This window comes from Crassostrea angulata, chromosome 5, assembly GCF_025612915.1.
Source record: "Crassostrea angulata isolate pt1a10 chromosome 5, ASM2561291v2, whole genome shotgun sequence".
In the NCBI taxonomy this organism is placed as follows: Eukaryota; Metazoa; Mollusca; class Bivalvia; order Ostreida; family Ostreidae; genus Magallana; species Magallana angulata.
The window spans coordinates 54,286,974-54,309,747 of NC_069115.1; the positions used below are offsets into that span (position 1 = coordinate 54,286,974).

General features: G+C 31.7%; 1 protein-coding gene, 1 long non-coding RNA gene and 1 pseudogene across 2 annotated transcripts; 1 reads left to right on the forward strand and 2 right to left on the reverse strand.

The window, feature by feature from the left end:
* Positions 1–19: 19 nt before the first annotated feature.
* Positions 20–8,992, reverse strand: LOC128185507 (uncharacterized; annotated as a pseudogene).
* A 6,016-nt stretch (positions 8,993–15,008) lies between these two features.
* LOC128182733 (uncharacterized) lies at positions 15,009–15,783 on the forward strand. Its single transcript, XR_008243459.1, has 2 exons — positions 15,009–15,078; positions 15,640–15,783. It is a non-coding gene; the product is annotated as an uncharacterized LOC128182733 (long non-coding RNA).
* A 3,679-nt stretch (positions 15,784–19,462) lies between these two features.
* LOC128182724 (ryncolin-1-like) lies at positions 19,463–22,182 on the reverse strand. The gene is made up of 6 exons (XM_052851454.1): positions 22,061–22,182; positions 21,321–21,458; positions 20,960–21,102; positions 20,628–20,724; positions 20,277–20,441; positions 19,463–19,802 (listed from the first exon to the last, which is right to left on the reverse strand). The coding sequence occupies exons 1-6, from the start codon at positions 22,131–22,133 to the stop codon at positions 19,561–19,563; spliced, it is 858 nt and encodes a 285-aa protein (XP_052707414.1). The 5' UTR covers positions 22,134–22,182; the 3' UTR covers positions 19,463–19,560.
* Between the last annotated feature and the right edge of the window lie 592 nt (positions 22,183–22,774).

The window sequence follows — 22,774 nt, forward strand, 5'->3', positions numbered from 1 at the left end:
GTCCTTATTGCTAAGACTATGACAACAAAATTCGTAAATAAACAATTTAATTTTTAATATTAGCAATGATACAAACTCACATCGTATTGTTTGGAATCTTATATACGTTTTTAAAACTATATACTAGTACTTATTTTCAAAAACGTGTATTCATTTAAATTTTGAACAGCAGAAATCAAGGCCGTATCATCATCTGTGTAGTTTTCAAAGCTTCATAACTATGTCTCCAGTAACTCCAGTTGGCGTACTTCGGGTCATTCAAAGCTGACGGTGCATACAGACCATTTATATTTACGTCATGGCACTTTCTATACCACCACCCACCATAGAAGTGTTGTGCACAGCTACCCCCATATGCGTCATTATCATGATCCTTTGTGGAAAACGTCATTTGATTATGGCCACTCAACTTGTCATCTAACAATAGAAAGACAAGATTACCCGCTAAATGAAAAAGTGTTTGATTGTATTAGAGTTAGGTTTTAATTGTGAATTTATAATGTATTTATCTGTATTTATCATCAATTTCTACGTTTTGCGTTACAGTGTATAATGATTTGAGGTTTGTATAAGTATATGATATTGCAAAGTCATGTATTCTTAAAATTCTGTATAATATTATTACTTGGATATCGTTCATATAAGTATAATTACATACAAAACCTTTATGAAGGAAATGTTTGATATGTCATTAATTAGACAGTTCGACAATTATTGGCGATATGTAAATTTATTTCCAAATTTCTTATTTCCAATTAACATACAGTACCGATCAGCCCCCAACCTAACAGAAAGTAAACCCTAACTAAACCCTATGTTTACTCTCTGGGTTTACTCTGTGTTTACTTCTGGCTTACTAGAGTGGACCCAGAGTAAACCCAAAGTGGACACAGAGAGTAAACCCCGATCAGAAGTACACCCCTGAAAACAGATACTAACTGTGTATTCCGAATACACAAGGGACAGAAATTACAGGCAGTAGGATTGTAAGATAAATTACGTGTCTGTTTCACACTTCAGTGCGTACAGTTGACCAAAAAAGCAATTTCCAAGTAAATCCCGAGTAAACCCAAAGTAAACCCTGAGTGGACCCAAATTTTCAAAAAGTAAACCCAAAGTAAACCCTGAGTGGACCCAAATTTTCAAAAAGTAAACCCAGAGTAAACCCAAAGTAAACACCAAATTAAAAGTAAACACATGGTTAAGTTGGTGTTAGGTTGGGTCTGATCGGTACTGTAAGTGACAAAAAAGCACACACCTATGTTCCCACTATACCCAGACACTGTTAACTTGTATTTGCTGTTTTCATCCCCAACAGCAAATTTGGAATATTCCGCATGACCTTTCTCCCCAGAAAATCTTTGAAGATCAACACGAAGTGTTGCTGGACTGTCTTTTGTTAGTTGATGAATGATATCATTACCTATGTTAACACAGATTACACATAGATATTTCAAGTACTGAGGGAATTTTACTCTGAAAAGATCGAGAAAAGACAGTATTTATCACGACGTATTAAACAGGCACGTAGCATCAGGGGGGGGGGGGGGGCCAGGGGGGGGCTACCCCCCCCCCCCCCCCCCACTTTTTCTCGCAGCAACAGATTTTTAAAATTTACATATAAAAAAATGAATTTTAATGGAGTTGCCCCCCCCCCCCCCACTTTTTTGGAAGTAAGTAAAAAATTGATGTGAAAATAAGGAAATGAGGAGTCAAATTGAAGTTTTCTCCCCCCCCCCCCCCCCCCCCGAAAAAATTTTGGTACGGAAGAAATTTTTTTTGGAAGTATAGTTCATAACCCCCCCCCCCCCCCCCCCGGATTAGGATTTTGAAGATTTTTGAAAACTTTAATTTTTTATTTTTTTTGCTTGTAAAGATTTTTTGGATGGGTCTGGCCCCCCCACTTTCAAAAACGATGCTACGTGCCTGTTAAAGGAATGGCTCCAAACACCACAAAACAAATAAGATTGAATCAATGGTTTATACCGATCCAGTAATTGCGGGAGGCGTTTCCAAACCCTTCTCTGTATTCTTTCCATGTTTTGTAAAATCCTGTTGAACCATCGACCCTTTTTTGTATAACCTATGAAGAAATGAAATTACTTCTGAAATTTGATCTTCATGAACATATACATGTAGCCATGCATTCGTTTGAAAGGAAATGTTTTGAAACAATGTTCACATTAAATATACTAGTAAGTTGATGAAACCTGTTTTCTTAATACATGCTTATAATGCCAGAATATCATTCATTAAGGTCAGACGACACGTTTCTCAATTTTATATAACATTTTCTAGGAATTTGTATATGGTTTACTACTACCCTGACAAGCTTTCTTGCAAAAAATTAGGATACCTTACCAGGCATTTCTGCAAAATACTAGAGAATGCAATTTCCTATACAATCTTCTTGAAAATACACTTGAATTGCTGATATAAAAATAAATAAATAGTACAGCACAGCGAAATTCACTATATTGGGCCGAGCTTTGAACTCACAACCTCTAGAATCTACGCACTTGGCAGAGAGCGGCCACGGCTCTAATCATTCGGCCATCTAGGCATATATCCATATACAAATAAATTTTAAAAAACATTATAAAAATAATAATTTTTTTTTGGAACTCGTTATAACGAGGAGATACTAAAAAGATGCTTGAGGAACGTGTCGTCTGACCTTAAGTCTAGGTGACAAAAGACGCATAATTTGCGATAAAAGAAATATACATACTGTCCATCCTCCGCCGTTAGTCGTCATGTCACAGAAAACCTTCTTTGCGTGAGTATGGTCCGGATAAATGGTGTAAACTCCGTCCTGGTTTCTCTTGTTTGGGTCATTTTTTAAAATGTCTGAGCAGTCCACGCGTTTCTGTTCTACAAATCAGTGTCAGTGATTATCAGTCACACTAATGAACATTGACTCCAAAGAGGAAGAAATGGTTTTCTACAATTGTAAACAAATTGAACGGTTGTTCCTATTTTTCATGATATATGATATCATAATTGAATTTTTGTAATGTATGTAAAAATGAGTATCACCAATTAAGGTAAATAGTTTTTAACCTAAATAGTTTCATTGCTGATGACGAGATGTATTTAATAGAATTCTGCAATGCCTACAAAGATTATCATTGCGTACTGGATGCAATTGCCTTTTTAAGAGCTGATTGTGTGGATAGTTATTCAATTCCCTCTTTTTTTTCTTATCTGGTCTGCAGAGTATGTATACTTACTATCCTTGCTTCCACTCAACACATAAGTAGACAAAACTTCAATTTTAATGGAGTTGACAGACTTTTCAGATGACTTAATTTTGGGAGTATTGGTCCGTCTCCATGATGTTTCTTTGTTTTTCAAGAATGTTTTTATCAAGTCTAAACAAAAGAATTAATGATATGCGTAACGAGTTTATAACATATATCAACACCATAGGTCATGTCTTATTGATATAATTTATCATATAACAAGGTATTGTTTATCAGTGAGTGATTTTTTATATCTAACTAATGTATTATATCAGAATTGTTCGGTATTACCTGGAATATTTGGATTTTCCTGATATCCAACACAACAAACGAAAAGGGCCACTGCCTCACAAAGTACCAATATCTTCATAGTTTGAACAAAATCAGCTTTCATGTACCGGTACTGATGATACTCGCTGTTTAATCTTTCTCTTAGGAAGAGAATTAGTGAAAAACAACCACATGTTGTACAAAATTGTTGCATAATATTATTCAAAACGCGTTAAAATGAAACCTGATATAGATTGCATGATCCCCATTATCAACATGATCCCCATTATCAATAAGTTCATTCATTGTTTCATATCGATTGTTTTCAACCTTTAATTTATATATTTTCTAATTATTTATTCTATTTTATTATTTTTGCTTGTATGTATAATAATGTGTAGTTTTTGTGTACACTTATGCAGAACTCAAAGTTTATTTGAATTTCAGAGTTCATTTAAAAAACAAATGCAGTTACATTTCTACAACAAATATCTGGGATTTTCCTGTAATAAATCATTATACTTTTTTTTCGTGTATCATTTTTTGCTTTGTTTTAAAAAAGCAACGTATCATACTAATTCAACAAGGGGCCCATGGCAACATTGCTAACGTGAACAAGAGTTACTTGTATGTTGTTTTTTTTAATGTTTACAATGAATCTCTTTAAAATACTGTTAAGGACGTTGAATCCTGCAATCAAAAGTCTTTATGTTTGTTCTAAAGTATTTTTTAATTAACTTAAATTCAAGATAAAATTTTGGGGTCTATAATCTATTCTTTTTTCAGTGCCAATCCCAGTACAAATCACATACGCAACCTCCCGCCCCATCCTCTGTTACCGAAATTGGAAAGCGCCCTTTCTTATGAACCACATGAAATGACTGTTGTTCCCTGTTTCTATCTATTTCAATGGCTGGATGCCACGTTCCAAGATTCAACCAATTCTTAACTGTCACTGCATAGATACGTCACGACCCAAGAGGGTCTTCCTTATGTCATTGAACCCAAATCTGTGATAACATTGTTATGTTTAATTACTCTTACCAGTAAATTATGTTACTCTTAATTAAATCGAAAAATAATTGTATGCAGATATTTGGGAAACAGTTGATGTTGTTCTATAGGTACCAAATAAGGAACAAATACAAATTTATTTTAATTTTATTTCATTCCTCATAGACAGGTGACTCAAAATAAAAAGGAACAATCATCATTTATGAAATGAACTATATTCTAATTCATTATTGAAGATTTGAACTATTTTCTATGTTCAAGAATTAGTATTCATATTCAAACAGCAGAAATCATGACCGTATCATCATTTGAGTAGTCTTCAAAGCTTCATATTTGGCTCCAAAGTATCTCCAACAGTTGTACTTCGGATCATTCAAAGCTGAAGGTGCTTAAAGGCCGTGCAGATTTGATGTATGGCAAGCATTATACCACCATCCACCATGGTAGATTTGTGCACAGCTATCCCCGTGTTTGTCATTGTCATGACCCTTTGTGGAAAACATCATTTGATTATGGGCACTTAACATGTCGCCTAACAAGAGAAAGACAAAATGAGTAGATTAATAAAATAATGTGTAATTGTGTTATTGTTGGTTTTAATTGTGAATGTATAATGTAGTAATCTGTATTATTATCAATTTCTACGTTTCACTTTAAAATGATTTGATGTCTGAATTAAAGTATATGATGTTGATAAGTTATGTATTTAGCTGTTATGTATCTAACTGAATTACATATGAAACTTTTGCAAAGAAAACGTCACATCTGTCATTACACAGTTTGCGAAATATTGACGATTTGTACATCTTAATTCTACGGTATAAGTGGTCCAAATAAAATAAGTTACACAATGGAACACACACCTATGTTCCCACTATCACTGTCAACTTGTATTTGCTGTTTTCATCATCAACAGCGAATTTGGAATATTCCGCATGACCTTTCTCTCCAGAAAATCTTTGAAGATCAACACGGAGTGTTGCTGGACCGTCTTTTGTTAGTTGATGAATGATATCATTACCTATGTTAACACAGATTTTTATAAATGATAAATTGTGATTAAATTGTTATAAAAACTTGCTCTGAAAATAATTGAGAAAAGAAAGTGAATAAAGAGTCCTATATAACTTCATTTTTAAGGAATTTCTTCCATTATTTGTTACAATCCGTATTTTGTAAACAATACATAATGGATCTATGGTATTACCGATCCAGTAATTGCGGGACGCGTTTCCAAATCCTTCTCTGAATTCTTTCCATGTTTTGTAAAATCCTGTTGAACCATCGACCCGTTTTTGTATAACCTATAAAGAAATGAAATTACTTCTGAAATTTAATTGTTATCCCGATATGCATGTAGTTATTCACTCGTCTGTTAGGAAAGAAAATGTGAAATAATGATATGTGTAAGTAGAAGGTAGAAATGTTATATATTAACTTGTTTTCAAAAACTGGTATATAATAGCAAAAGAGCATTCGTTTAGCCTGCGTTACATTAGAAGCACAGTTTGCAAACAAAACTAAAAACCCGGAAGTACATACAGTCCATCCTCCGCCGTCAGTCGTCATATCACAGTAAACCACCTTTGCGTGAGTATGGTCCGGATAGATGGTATAAACTCCGTCTTGGTTTTTCACACTAGGGTCGTTCCGCAAAATCTCTGAGCAATCCACATGTTTTTGTTCTACAAACCGATGTTTGTAATATTCATTTAGATTAATGCATATCTGATATAATGCAAACATTGACTGTGAAAAAGAATTATTCAATCTTTATTATTTTAAAGGACGAGTGCACTTATGGGCCCCGGTAAAAATTGAAAAAAAAAAAACGAAGATTCAAATTAAGCATAATTTTTTTACCTAACATCACTTATTGCTATCTAATCCACAAGAATCAGCAAGTTTTAGCGCTGAATTTACTGTATATAAAAAGCACGAAGCGTTACAACATAGTAAGGATCAGCCGACATTCATGGTTTTGTATAGTAAATCGAAGACGAGCATTCATTTCAAAGCCTTTGTTTACTGTCAGCCTAACCGTGTACATACTAATGGAAAAGACAAAATATGCATTTAGAAAACTCCTGTTAAAATAAGATGTTTGTACTACATTAGGCTGGTACCTAAAAAATGGAAAACGTATGAAAATTTCAAAGTTTTTACTATTTCAAAGTTTTTACTATTGCAAGCGAAAACTATTACCCGCGTTACCAATGTTTGAACCCACGCATGGAATAAATTATTTCAAACAATCACGTGGGCTCTATCCAGGTAGGCTTTTGTCAAATGTGCTCACTGTAAAACATTCACACCATTTAAATCAACTTTGTATGGGGAGGAATGTTTGTTTGATCACTATGGAAATATGCATCTTCAAAGCTTTATTCGAGGTTTTTTTTCTCAGACGTTAAATAATGCATTAAGAATAATTTAGCAAACACGCCAATCCATCCACCAACAGAATAATGCTGATTGAAATGTCTCCTCCCTCTGATATAAATAGACACAATTCAAGTAGGTTCGGTTCGATTTTTCCGGATTTAGATTATTTATTGGGATTTAAAAATCCTGAATTTTTTGAACTGTATGCTAATTTTGGTAAATTTAAGTGTGCATATAAATCAGAAATATCCATCAGAGCTTAACTGTGCCGAAAAAAAAATTGTTGGTATTTTCTACATAAAAACGGCACTAAAAAAGGGCCCATTCTCTATAGCTAAAGTGCACTTGTTCTTATCGTAGAAAGGGATAATACTGTTTTTCAAGGTGTATGGTAAATGTATTAAAAGTTGAAACAGGTTGATACTTTGTCATCCAGTCAACTGAAATGGTACAAATGATACAAATAAAATTGTTTCGATCATTGGGCCCATTCTTTATAGCTTAAGTGCACTTGTTCTTATCGTAGAAGGGGATAATACTATTTTTCAAGGTGTATGGTAAATGTATTAAAAGATGAAATAGGTTGATACTTTGTCATCCAATCAACTGAAATGGTACACATGATACAAAGAAAATTGTTTCGATCATTGCTGATGATGCAATCTATCTGTATTTTTTCTGCCATGCCCACAAAAATAATCATTGCATACTAAACGCAATAGGGCCTACTTCGTAGTTCTTTATGCTGATAGAGGCGATTGTGAAGTAGCACCCTCAGTTCTCTTATTTCTTATCTGATGTAAATAGTATACTTACTATTATCGCTTCCACTTAAAACATATGTAGACAAAACTTGGATTTTGATGGACTTGATTGACTTTTCTGATGATTTAATTTGGGTATTGGTCAGTCTCCATGATGGTTCTTTGTTTTTCAAGAATTTTTCTATCAATTCTAAAATGAAACACCTCTAGTATCCAAAACGAGTTTAAAATATATAACAACATGAATGCCTTATTTATATTATTTATGGGGATGGTAATCGATTGCAGAATTGCTAATCGGTTAATTGCAATTCGTTCCGTCCGATTAACAGGTTTCTTGTATCAATAAACGCTTTAATTGTTGACATGTTTTTATTTCTTTTAAAAATTGTTATAAATGACACAGAAAGAACGACTTGAATATTCTGTTTATGTTTCAATTAAAATATAATATTAAAATTATATTACATAAAAATTATTCAAATAGAAATATTAAACAAAAAGTAGACAGTCGTGAAATAGTTTCACTGGCCACAATTTGCAGACAGTTCGATTTCTTAAAACAAAGTGTGGTCTTTTCAAGTTATACATCTTCGTTTGAAATAATTATCGATTCGGACATTGGTAATATGTATGTGTTCGCTGTACAATAATTGTTGCATTTTTCATAATCTATTGGTGCCGTGAATTAAAGAGAAAAAATACACACATTATATCCCTCGATACAATAATGATAATTGAAGGGTCCTCAACAGTGTTATTAGAATCATTTAATAAAGATTTATAAAATGCTGGACAGACAAGGCGATGACATGTTGTTCTAACAGTCATGATAATCTAACACCAGCTGCCCAATATTCCTACAAAAGCTTAGCCCTGGGACCTAATCGGTCTCCGATTTAACTTGATTATATAACTGTCTCGAAAGACGAAAAAGAGGTAGAATTTATTTTGAAATTGCATTTAGATATACATTATTTTTATTTGATACGACTAACCGATTACTGTAATCGGTTATCTTGTAATCGGTTATCATGTAATCGGTTATCGTTGTTTAGACCGATTAATCAGTTAACCGGTCAGAGAATGCCATCCCTAATTATTTATAATAAAATGATTAATTGTATATTAATTGTGACTGTAAAATATCATAATTGTTTAAAATTACCAGGGATATTTGGATTTTCCTGATATCCAAAACACGAAACGAATAGAGCTACACAAAAGACCAGTATCTCCATAGTGTGAACAAAATTACCTTACAAATACTGATACTTGATGCGATTTATTTTTCTCTAATGAAAAGAACTAGTGAACAAAACACGTGTTGTATATATGGTGGGTAATATGATTCAAAACGCGTTAAAATGAAACTTGATCTAGATAGCATGATCTCTGGTTTAATAATTGATTGTTTTCTACTTTCAGTTTAAATATACTTAGGTTTTATTTATTTATTTTTTGTTTTTAATTTAAAATAATTAAATTATTTATTTACTTATTTATTCATCTGTATATCTATATTTGCATGCATGTATCAAAATGTGTAAGTCTTGATATATTAATGCAGAACTTTTAGTTACATTTCTTCAGCACAATCTGATAAACAACGTCGTCCTATGCATCAGTGGCAGGACTTACGCGCTTTTTAGCGAATTATTTTTCAACATGATAGTATGTCTTACCGTATATCATTTTTATTTTGCATTGTTGTAAAAAGAATAACCTATTTATTGATCAAACTAATTCAGTAAATAAAAGACGAAACTATAAAAATAATTTTCTTTTAAAAAATGGAATTTTTAAAAAGATAAAATACAATGGTTTGTTTATTTAAACGCCGTCAAAGGGTCGTAGTAGAAAATGAAGTAGATCAAAATAAGAATAGGAAAAATCTATTCCAAGGACATTTTAAACTATGTAAATGCATTAAGTGCAACTTTTATTTGAAGTATTTTTTTTTTACACTTTTCAGATAAAGTATTTTCTGTACATTTATGTGTAGCAAAAAGTTTGTATTTGTATTTTTTTGAAAACTATACAGTAAAAGTAAAAATGTACTTTTCTTTTATATATGGTACATATGTTTATCAGGCAATAAACAAATTACATTTTAAAATTTGAATGATTGGTTAGGAAATATTTTTAAAACTTTAAGACGGAGATTAAATGGGCCATACATTTCACACTTTAGTTTGAGAGCTTTATGGACATCATTACCATTTATTGAATTGCTTAGTTTTTTTTTTCAAACGTGTTGCAAAAAATAGTTTTGAAAATTCGGTGTATTTTTGCATATTTTTTTTGCATATTCGCTCATAAGACCCTCGATATGGTAAGGTAATACATTTCACAATTTATATTTCTCTTATCCTAGAGATACTTCAAACCCAAACTGTTAACTATTGGCTTCATAGGTTTCAAGAGAAAGGTAAAAATGTAAAATTGTTAAATGCGAACGACGGACAATGCTGAAAAGTTGTAAAGAAAATCTTTTGTTTTTTTTAAATAGTTTTTTATAAAACAAAACTCACACCTTCAAGTTTGGAAACGAATATCAATGATTTCTATCATTATAATTGTAACATTGAACAAATAAAGGGTGATCCATAAATTCTGATACTATTTAAAAACTTTATAAAACTCTTATCCGATGAGGTAAACTTTTAAATAAGGTATCATTCTAATCTCCAGTGACTTAAATTTTATAGAATTTGTAATGTACGGAAAAAATCTCCTGAAAAAGAAGATAAGATGTCATAAAATTGGTGTAGGGTTTTTCATAGTAGTCCATCTTTACCATATGGCTACAAAATCGAGCTACTGTACTTTGAGACTAGTTCACTTGGAATTGTAATCTGTTCTATGATGAACTGGATTTTGCAGACATATAAAAACTTTCTAGAGTAGTATGGTAGTAAAGAATCAAAGATCGCACCATACAGGCTCTTTTTATTAGTGAAAAAAGAACTCAGGACAACTATCGACAACATTCAAGGAAAATCAAGATCTCTGTTTTGTCCAAGTTTTTGAACTGATCATCTGAATCTGCTGAATATGTTAGCAAGAAGTTTATTCAATGATAACCAAAATAACAGTATTGTGAATAATAGTAGGATTAAAGCATGAAAAATGTATCCTAAACACAGCAAGAATGGTTGTATGGTTTGAAACAAAATTGAGGAATTTAGTTTCATTTCCTTTAGAGCTGAGCCCGGATGATGAGTTACTGCTGTGATACTCAGTGTAAACCTGGGGTGCGGAGTCTTTTATTTGATGTTATTAAATGATCAAGTTATTACAAAAATCCTTAAAATCTTAAATATTAGAGCTGCTAAATGAATGAAATGTGGAAAGGAATTTACCAAACAGAAGTGTAAAACAGGGTGCATGCGATAGGAAATTGTTATGAAAACTATATTCTTTATACCAGCAAAACGAAAAACGTCTAGTAAACCAAAGGACATAATTCTGCTATTTTGATGCTAATATTTAATTTCCCATCTCTGCTGCGTAAAGCATACAAACTGCACTTAACCTACATAATATAAATCTGTATTCCTTGTATATTTATACGGTATGTTTCACTAAATTTAAATTGGTTCCTTGAAAATGTAATGGGCATTCAAAACATCAGATATTTTGGATAACACTGTAGGTATTATGAATAAACAAGCAATTAATTTTGAGTATAAATATGATTATACTCTGCCCCAAGATATTTTGGATTCACATTTGGCTTAATTGCTTGATATTTATAAATACCTCAGGATTCAAACGGTGTTCATTCAAAAGTATGAAAAATTTCCAAGATTTCTCAGTCAAAACGCCCCTGTTAGCTTATCAGGTTTCAATACAATGCTAAAAATGTGATGTCTACGGAGATTTTGTATTGCAGCAAGCCCGGATGATAACGTTGAAATATTGCGCGATGTATTCCGAGTGTATTCCGAATGGAGAAAAGATGTAAACATTCCCCATTATAAATCTCTGTAAGGAATCTGTTTTCGTTCCTGTGAATTTTTCCGAGTGAAAGATGATAATGTGTGAATGAAATTATCTTGGAAAATATCCCTTTCAACTATTTCGATTGCACTTCTTTCACAGGTAAGTGTATTTTTATTAAAAATCGTCCAAATATGCTGCATAAATATCTTGGGACAGACTATAATAATAATTGAACTTTTTTGCGTATGAAATCGTTTACACTCAAGGTAGTTAATTTCCAGAAAGCTACAGCAAATTTTAAATATTCTGCATGGCCTTTTTCTCCATAAAGTCTTTGAAGATGAACACCGAGTTTTTGGAGACTGTTCTTTTATTTGATGAATAGCATTATTACATTGTAAGACATGTGATAGTCTCAAAATTTTACGTGACGTGATAGTCTCAAAATTTTATAAATATATTTTTATATGTACTGATGAACTATTTATTTGTTTGGATTTAGGTTTGAAATAGAAAGATGTAAAGTAGTCTGGGACATTAAGGACAAGTCAATCAGCAGTACCTTTGTGAACCCTGGGGCTGGGGAATTCTTTATAGCCGAGCTCAACAAGAAGAAAGAGACAATCAAAGCGACTCAAGTATATACTGTCCCTTAATTAACTCTATAAGATTAAGGGGTTGTGGTGTATATAATCCTTGATTGTTGAAAACGTCTCTCTCTCTCTCTCTCTCTCTCTCTCTCTCTCTCTCTCTCTCTCTCTCTCTCCAAAATAAATTCAGGATGATTGGCTGTGTTGGATAAGTTTCATTTTAGTAAGTATTAGTAGCTCTAGTGTCAATCAAATAAATCTATTTATGGTTGATTTTAAAGAAAATTCAAGATGTGTTTTCATTATATATGGTAGAAGTGTCATTTTATTATATTTTTTTTTATCAATTAAATAAAATACATGTATATACATTTACATGCTAGGTATTTCTAAAAATAAGTACTAAAAAGTCAGAAACAATTTATTTTCCAATCTGTGCAAATGCTAGATAAAAGGAGTCGGACAATCAGTAGTTTATAAAAGATGAAATTGATAAATGTTAATATAATGTATATATTTTACCTGAATGGACAAATCTCTCACTGTGTGACCCTAGAGAAATGTTTGGAGGTCCGGACCATACACACCCAGCAGAAGTAAGGCCAATGTTGCTGTGACGTGTCCGGAAAACCAGATCAAGGTCAAGGAAACAATGTTATACATAGACATTTACATTTTCCAGTGTTCTTGTCTGTAGTAAAACTACGAATCAATATTGTATTTATTATAGCATTGAATGATTTATTTTGACGTCGTCGTGTCAATAACTGCCGTCAGGTGAGCAGACAAATTGAATAACGCGCGTTAGCGCGTTATGATAATTTGTCTGCTCATCTGACGGCAGTTATTGACACGACGACGTCAAAAATAAATCATTTAATGCTTATATTTACATTCCCCTACTGAAGAAATCAATTGTTTACTTAAATAAATCGATATAAAGTGCATATCACGGAAGGAGTAAATTAGTAACAGCAAGAACAGCTGATTTGTAAAACCGGTTTAAACTGGTTATTACAGAGACTGTTGAGATGAGATCGACGAGCTTGAAAATATAATCCATGAAAAGTAACTATTGAAATTTTGGTTTTAACAATAAAGTCAAATGTTTTGTTGAATAATTATAAAACATGGTGTTTTGACAACATTTATGAAATACATTTTTTAACAGATAACATAGAAATCACTGTTTGAGAACTACTTATGTAAATTACTTGTAAATTCATACGCAGTGAATAGGTGTTGCATTTAGAGGCATTTAAACATCACAGAATTTAATGGGAAAACACAGTAGAATGTAAATATAGTCCAATAAAATTAAAATGAAGTATCGTTCGGGCGCAAGCGGGGATGCATAACTCAGAGATATGGAAATCACATAAATAGCTCAATATTCTAATATTCAATCGTACCATTGCGAAAAATAATCTAAACATAAGTATTAAGTAATCATTCTTTGGATATTATGAGGTGATAATTTCGGTCGGAGCGTAGTCAAATCTATCATAGAGCTATTGGGGCTTGATTTGATTTAACCACGCTGCCACCAAAATTATCGCCTCATAATATCCAAAGAATGATTCCTTATTCCTGTAATAAATATTAAAGCTTACGATTTCAACATTTTATATAATTTATGTCAACTTGAAGGCATACAAAACTATTTAAGAGTACTTGTAAAAAAAATGCTATACATAAATAGATGTCAAAAACATGTGAATTTGATATCCGCATTTTTGGGAATGTATGTCAAGTTATTTAAGATACATTATCAGTATATTACAAAAGAATGTTATGTAATATTCAGGTCTTCTTTTATAAAAGTCGCTGTATGGATGAAGATCTGAATATGAAATTCATCATTGGTACATTAATATCTATCACTGGATTTAGATATTTCTTTCACCATGCTTTTGTCTGACAGGTTCCTGGCCTATTTACTTCGAGTTGACCAATAAAAAGATGTATGGCTGTGATTTTTTGGTCAGTGCAAAAGGGGTGTTCCCAAATACAGGACCATTTCTAACCAGTTCATAGGAAATTCAGCTATAGAAAAATGAAATATGCAATGTATTTTGAAGAAATAGATATGTTACAATGCTGACAGGTGTAACATTCTTTGTTGTATTCATAATATTCTATACTAATATTTTCTAAGCTATACATGTTTTACGATGATTTTCTGTGAGCGACTGGTTCAATTTACTAAGCTCTATGTGTCTAAAATACATTTGGTTCCAACTATAGGCATTCTTCAGAGTAGGGAGGGCTTTTACTGTAATTTACTGAATTTAATGGTAATGACGTTTCTTAAGAATTTAAGTAGAAAACGAAGAGATAAGACTAGAGTTATAATGTAGATCACAACATACATACCTATAATACCGTTTTTAATTTCAAAAATAAATGTTCAAAAATAGAATGCTTCGCTTGTTATCTTTTTTCGATCAATTTGTTAACGATTGTGAAATAGATTGGAACTTTGGAAATTGATAAACTTTAATTATGGTTGTGCTTTCCTTGTGTAGACAGGTAATGTGACTCATGAACCACTTCTCTTTATTATATGAGTTTTGAGTTTCTGAGTTTGACATTTATTTTGCCATTTATTTCTCATCAAAATCTACATTGAACTGGTGTTTGCTTCAATCGTTGTAATGTAAAATGTTTTAAAATTATTTCAAGGAAAAGTATAAATAATTAAGATTTGCTTATATCACTAGTACATGTGTATACTCTGTTAGTTATAATTGCTATTTGATAAAAAAAAAACACCGTTGTTTTTGTATATCAGGAACATTAACATGAAGATTCTGGGATACGAGCTGATGACAACATCAGAAAAAGATGTGTATGGAGCTGGTAATTTTTATTACTGCAAGCTGGAAACCAGCTAAACACTGGTTGCAGATAAGAAAACAAGCTTTGTCATCAATAAAATAATGATATGTTGCTCGTTAGTAAGTAATTTTTAGCTCATCCGAATCGATGACCCATGTGATTTTTTTTTAATCAAATATGTTCGTTATCTATCGTTGGTGTCATCGTAAACTTTTCATATTTTCATCTTCTCCAAAACCACTGGCCCAATTTAAGTCATATTCGGTATTTGGGATGTTGATGTATTGTTTCTATACACAAACTGATGGCATATTCAAACAGTATTTGCAATATTTAATACAATAAGTTAGCCAATGAATATGGTTATCATATTATTATATTCTTTCTCCAATACCAAACATAACATTTTCTTACAAATTATTGCGTAGTTTATCTTTCCTTTAAAAAAGATCATGTATTTTCTGATTGAACTCTTTTTAAAGTATTTCACATAAATAATATTATTTATGAATTATTCAAAAATAGCTGGTTGATGTAAATGCTCTAATGAATAGCAATATTTTTATTTTTTTTCCCTTCCAGATGCGTTTATTGTCGCAGACAAGACAAATGGGTACTTCTTCTACACAGTGTATGGGGGCTGACTTGCAGGGACAGCGCATTTCTCTGGATTTTGAAATCTGCACCGTCACCTAATTTTCAGTTATAAATAATGTTTTTAACCTTCGCACATGTTTGTGTTTTATTTTGAATAATATCTAAATAATGTAATGAGATGATTGAAATGTGGATACTGATGTGGTAATTGGAACTTTCTTTGTTTAGTTGTGATTATATGAAGATATTGCTGATAATGCATGCTTATCCACAGAAAAATTCGGCTAGTTTCACAAAACATTTTTTTAATGTTATTTTCCTGGGTTACTTCAGTGCTCAAGGTCTTGGTTGTTATTTTGAAATATTGCTGAGGGTAAAATCTATTTCGACAATAGACATAAAAGTGCTTTTAAAGTATTTTCAAGTAGTAAAAGAATGCATGTGAATAATTCATGTATCAAGGTGTTCATAACTAAGCATAAAACATCACTCTGCCAGACTTCAATTTATGGATTATCAACTCAATGCCAGCATGTATTTAGTGATATCGAGACGGTCGGAGGGAAGGAGCAATTCCAATAGGAGAGACCAAATTAGAAGAAACCTTTTAGAGCATGATTCTAAACCAGATAGATCAACCCCTTTCAAAGATAATCTTTAGATCCATATATTAATAAAGAAGATGTTTTTTACTGACGAATTTGAATTTATATGTGTCAATATTTGTAAATGATAAATTAATATGTAAGAATATATATCTTATTGCCTTTTCTGTTAAAGGAAGATTGTAATATTATTTTCTTCAAATTAGTGTAGGAGATGGATGTTCCTATGCCTTTCTGAAAATATTTAGACGTTTTTCAAACCTCAATAACTTTTTTGTTTGTCACCCGATTTCATTAAAATTTTCAGGGTGTATTGTAAATAAGATTTAATTTCTAAGAAACAAAACGATGAGAAATCGTAACTTCCGGGTTCGAGTTATTCTCCTTTTTAAAATTGTTAGGGGCATTCGTTTTCGTACAAAGGCTCTGAAATGGTCCGTAGCAATTAATCTAAAGTTAGAAATCTTTAAAATTGACACTTTGAATGTTGTCTTCTGATGTTTGTATTTTAGATTTTTCGAATTTTTCGCTTGAATTATATAATCGATATTTATGTTCTAAAAAAATGCTAATTTTTACTCATGTTTTTGCTTCGTATTTTTTTTAGTTTGAAATATTTTCTAAATGCATATAGAACAAAAGTTGTGCATAAATGAAAGGGCTTTCATGTGAGACCAAAATAAAGGGGCTGGTCCCTTAAATAAGGGATTTAGGCGCCCGGAAAGACTTTGCTGTATAACTTAAAAACGATACATGCTACGATATTGATGTCGCTGGAAAAGTTGCTCTTTATTATTTTATCAATCCAATTGTAATATAGTATTGTTTTGATATTTCGTAATATGAGAGTTATAAAGCTTCACATGAAGACATGCATACCCGTTTTCATTTTGCTTATAGGGAACAGCTCCATGTGCGTAATAGTGTTTTAAAGTTACAGTCAATACTTTTGTTGTTTTAATATATCCCCAACTTATCACAGACATGCTTTCATCTGCTTTACAAGATGTCTAACTCTTAAATATTCTGTAATCTGGAGGTTACATTTATTAAGTACATAGAAAATAGACATAAACTAATTTTTAAGATCAATTCTATGTAAGAATCAAAATTCGGTGGCCACGCATAGTCACGGATTTTCTTCATACTTGACAATTTGATAGACGTTGGTGAGTAAAAAAAGCCTATCACAATTTGTTTGTTGCTATGTGGTCCCGTTGCCATGGTAACCGAGGGTAAAGATGTAAAACTGTTATTTTAATGCTTATTTGAGAACATATTGTAAGTAATGTGCAGAATTTGGGCTTTCCAGGGTAGAATATATTACTAAAATAGTTGTCATTTTTCAAAAGAAAGAAAAAAATTCATGGAGAAACTCATATTTTTATAGCGTTTCCATGGTTACTAAACATAAATTTTAAAATCTGTTTTCTTCATCTAATTTGAATAAAAAGTGCAAATCTTGGATTTTTTGGTAAACATTATTATGATTGTGCAATTAAAAATTTCAATATGAAAATTGAGAACCGTTGCTATGGTAACAAGCTTAAAAATAAGGAAAATTATAATATTTTTTAGGCATTTTTAAATAGATATTATTCATTATATTATATAATGAATAAATATAAAAAATCAAATGGTGAGAAAAACTAAATTATGTCGTTATCTTTAATGAGACTTGAAAAAAATCTGAAATTTTCTAAAAATAACTGCCGTTACTATGGACTTTTAAAAAAGTAATTTCTGTGTGATTTTTTACGCAACTTAATTTTCCATAGCAACAACACTTCTCTGTTGCAAAACAAAGGTTTTTGTGGTGTATAATGAAAATTTAGATATATTTTTACAAGTTCCAACTAAAACAATTGCAAATCAATTCTAAAATCAGGAATGAAAGCATATCAAAATAATTTTCAATTTCTCATTGTTTTCTTAATTTTTGGCCTTGTTGCCATAGCAGCGGATGTCAATTTTCATGATAAAATATATATTGCATGGACATTGATATGGATGTAAAAATTTAACAGTTTCCCATTTGGGCTTATTAAAAAACCGCAGAAAACTGATTTCAAAAATTTGTAACGGTTTCCATGGCAACATTTTAAAATTATTAGTTTCTCCATCAATTTTCTTATATAATTAAATAATTGAAAATAGGACAAAGGCTGTTTTATGTCTTTGATAGTTTACATTAGTGGGCAAAACCTTCATATATGGCATCAAAGAAGGTAAGTTTTGCTATTTTCCCATCTTTAGCCTCGGTTACCATGGCAACGGTTACCCCCAGCAACCAACTTTTAGGTTTTTTGCGTTTTACACCTAGGTGTGTCCATGTATGAAATATAAGGAAAATTGGTGACTATGCGTGGCCAGACCCTTTAATAAATCATTGATTCTTACATAAAATTGATCTTAAAAGTTCAAATTGATTTTCTAAAGCCCTGATTAGTCCAAAGATAAGGTAGTGTGAAAATGACCCCCTATCAATTTATGTCAGACCCTGACAAGTGTAAGGAGAAAGGTGATGGTTTTATTAAGACTGATTGACAATCCTTTCTTGACTTGAACCTGTAACGGAAGACTTCCTCGTTGCTTGCAACGAGTTCGGCTCTAGTTAATAGTTTCTTTTTGAAGCACAATGTAAAAAGGCAACTCTAATAAGCTAAAATATAAACTTAATACACGTACATGTCGTGGGCTCACTCCATTTTTGACATGGTTTTCGCTCATCTTACTTGATGGCTAAAGTAAATTTTCGTCTTTTATCATGATTAAATGTAGAGTTATTATTAATTTACACTAACTAGGACCTAGGGACTGCAATTTCTTCATTTGGACACAAATGAAAGAAATATGATCACAAAAAAGACCTATTTTAGTAAAGATAAGAATTGATATAATAAACGTTCCTCACTGAAATTAGGAATATTATTTATCTTCCTTTAGAACAAAACATGGTAAGTTCCCCAGATTCAACCAATTGTTAACCAAAACAGTATATAAACGTCACGACCCAAGAAGGTGTATCTTATGCTATTGATCCAAAATCTATAAAACCATAACATTGTTATTTTTAATCGTTACTTCTATATGAACCAAAAAAAAAATACTGAATGCTGGTATTTGTGGATCATTGGATGTGGTGCTATCGATACTAAAGTAAGAACAGACACCCAATCTATTGAATTTTTATTATTCTATATTTTATATACAGGTGACTCGGAAAAAAAGATCATTTATAATATGAAATATATTCTTATTTTCAGGAACTCGTAATCATTTAAATTTCACACAGCAGGAATCATGGCCGTATCATCATCTGTGTAGTTTTCAAAGCTTCATGTTTTCCTCTAAAGTATCTCCAACCGATGTACTTCGATTCATTCAAAGCTGAAGGTGCATACAGGCCATTCAAATTCGTATAATGACAATTGTTATACCACCATCCACCATGATAGAGTTGTGGACAGCTACCCCCGTATGCGTCATTATCATGATTCTTTGTGGAAAACATCATCTGATTATGGTAACTGAACCTGTCACCTAACAATAGGAAGACAAGATTAGTATACTCATGAAATAATGTTTGATTGTATTAGTGTTGGGTTTTAAATTGTGAATGTAGGAGCAAACTGTACAATGATGATTTTATTATTTTATACAATACAGCGCCCATGAGAAGCACGGTACATTGTGTGATATTGCATTCGGATCAACCCTTGTATAATGTATTTATCTGTTTTTATCTTTCACTTCTTGTTTTGTATTTTAATGATTTGAGTTCTGCTTAAGTCTATGGTCTTGCAAAGTAATGAATTTAATTATTTATGATATTGATGACTTGGATATCGTTTTTATAATAAGAAGAATTCCAAAAAAAAAATTTACAAAAAGAAAATGTTACAGTGTTCATCTACCATTTTTTTTGCAGTTCGTCAAATATTGGTCATTTGTACATCTTGTTTTTACGATATAAATGGTCAAAATAACATGTAAGTTATAAAATCAAACACACACCTATGTTCCCACTATACCCAGACACTGTCAACTTGTATTTGCTGTTTTCATCCCCAACAGCGAATTTGGAATATTCTGCATGACCTTTCTCCCCAGAAAATCTTTGAAGATCAACACGCAGTGTTGCTGGACGGTCTTTTGTTAGTAGATGAATGACATCATTACCTATGTTAACACAGATTTTTATAAATGATACATTGTGTTTAAATTGTTATAAAAACTTGCTCTGAAAAAGATTGGGAAAAGAAAGTGAATAAAGAGTCCTATATAACTTCATTTTTAAGGAATTTCCTCCAACAATTGTAACAATCCATATTTTGTAAACAATACATATTGGATCTATGGTGTTACCGATCCAGTAATTGCGGGACGCGTTTCCAAACCCTTCTCTGTATTCTTTCCACGTTTTGTAAAATCCTGTTGAACCATCGACCCGTTTTTGTATAACCTGTAAAGGAATGAAATAACTGAAATGTATTTATTATCACCATATGCATGTAGTTATGCACTCGTCCAAAAGGAAAAGAGATATGAGATAATGATATGAGTACGTAGATTGTAGAAATAAGTTATGGAACTTGTTTTCAAAATACATGTATATAATAGCAAAAGAGCATTGGTTTAGTCTGCGTTACATAAGAAGCACCGTTTGCAAACAAAACTAAAAACCCGGAAATACATACGGTCCATCCTCCGCCGTCAGTTGTCATATCACAGTAAACCCGCTTTGCGTGAGTATGGTCCGGATAAATGGAATACACTCCATCTTGATTTTTCACGCTAGGATCGTTCCGCAAAATCTCTAAGCAGTTCACGTGTTTTTGTTCTACAAACCGATATTTGTAATATTCATTTAGATTAATGCATATCTGATATAATGCGTACATTGACTGTGAAAAAAAATTATTCAATATGTAATATTTTATATTGTATATTGAATGCAATAAGGCCAACTTAGGTCTTTGGGCCGATAGGGGCGAATGTAAAATAGCACTCTTTTGTTCTCTTATTTTCTTATCTGATGAAAAAAGTATGTATACTTACTATCATCGGTCCCACTTAGAACATATGTAGACAAAACTTCGATTTTGATGGACTTGATTGACTTTTCCGATGATTTAATTTGGGTTTTGGTCAGTCTCCATGATGTTTCTTTGTTTCTTAAAAAATGCTCTATCAAGTCTAAAACGAAGCAATGCTGATATTTACAACGAGCTTATAACATATAACATAATGCATGTCTTATTGCTATGATTTATAATAAAATGGTGATATATATATATATATATATATATATATATATATATATATATATATATATATATAGATATAGATATATATATATATATATATATATATATATATATATATATATATATATATAAACGGTATCTTGATCCAAAGGGTCGGATCACGTCGAATTGTCAGGCGCGGATCATCAGATCAAACGAGACGCGGAACGTCGTTTGATCTGATGACCCGCCTTGATCCGGTTCTTTGGATCAAGGTAATGTTACATTGATAAAATTATTATAAACCATTGTCGATTTCAAAGTTTAAATAACAAAAGCTATTATTTGAAAATCAATTGTGTGACGTTTCATTATACAACAAAGCTTTTTTAAACAAACTCTTTTAAAACGCGCTAAAGACGGTATTTAACGAGGCCGGGTCTAGTTTGTAAAAATGATGGGTTTATCATAAAATTGTATATCGTTCATTTTATTTTTAATCAAATGAATGTACATGTGTAATATACTAGTATCAAAATTTTTTAAGATTACCTGGGATATTTGGATTTTCTTGATATCCAAAACACGAAACGAAGAGAGCTACACAAAATACCAGTATCTCCATAATGTGAACAAAATTACCTTACAAATACTGATACTTGTCTTTTTCTCTGATGAAAAGAACTAGTAAACAAAACACGTGATGTATATATGGTGGGTAATATGATTCAAAACGCGTTAAAATGAAACCCGATATAGATAACATGATCTCAATCCGTATAAACAGTCATTATTGATCGTCTGCCACCTTAAGCTTTTGTATGAGATACCTACATTTTTTGTAATAAATATTTATTTTTTTAATTTATTTTTTATTTACATTTGCATGTATATTGGTGTGTAAATCATGCTACATGTACAATGTGTATCATTGCAGAACAAACTCTGGGTTTTATGAAGAAGAAAAAATGACGATAACAAACTGTCAACCATCTCAAAAATTTATAAAACGAAATACAAATTCAACGCAGAGCAACACGGACCTCTAAAAAGATAGAGGTAAGATCAGGTGCCATGGAGGAGTGAGCAGACCGGTCACATCCGATGTGTGCTCTTTGTCATAATTGGGGAAAAACTGGAAAACTCCGTAGACAATTTCTTCAACAAATGTTAAAATAATCAAATACAATCAACATCGTCCTAAACAGTAATGACAGGCCTTGAGTGGTTTAAGCGATGAAGGGGGTTTTAATTTGTAGCAGGTTA

Coding starts and splice junctions, on each gene's coding strand:
- LOC128182724 (XM_052851454.1), bottom strand. CDS start 22,133: ATGGAGATACTGGTATTTTGTGTAGCTCTCTTCGTTTCGTGTTTTGGA. Junction 20,442..20,627: donor GTCCCGCAATTACTGGATCG/GTAACACCATAG, acceptor GTGTTAACATAG/GTAATGATGTCATTCATCTA. Junction 19,803..20,276: donor TGGGTATAGTGGGAACATAG/GTGTGTGTTTGA, acceptor TCCTATTGTTAG/GTGACAGGTTCAGTTACCAT.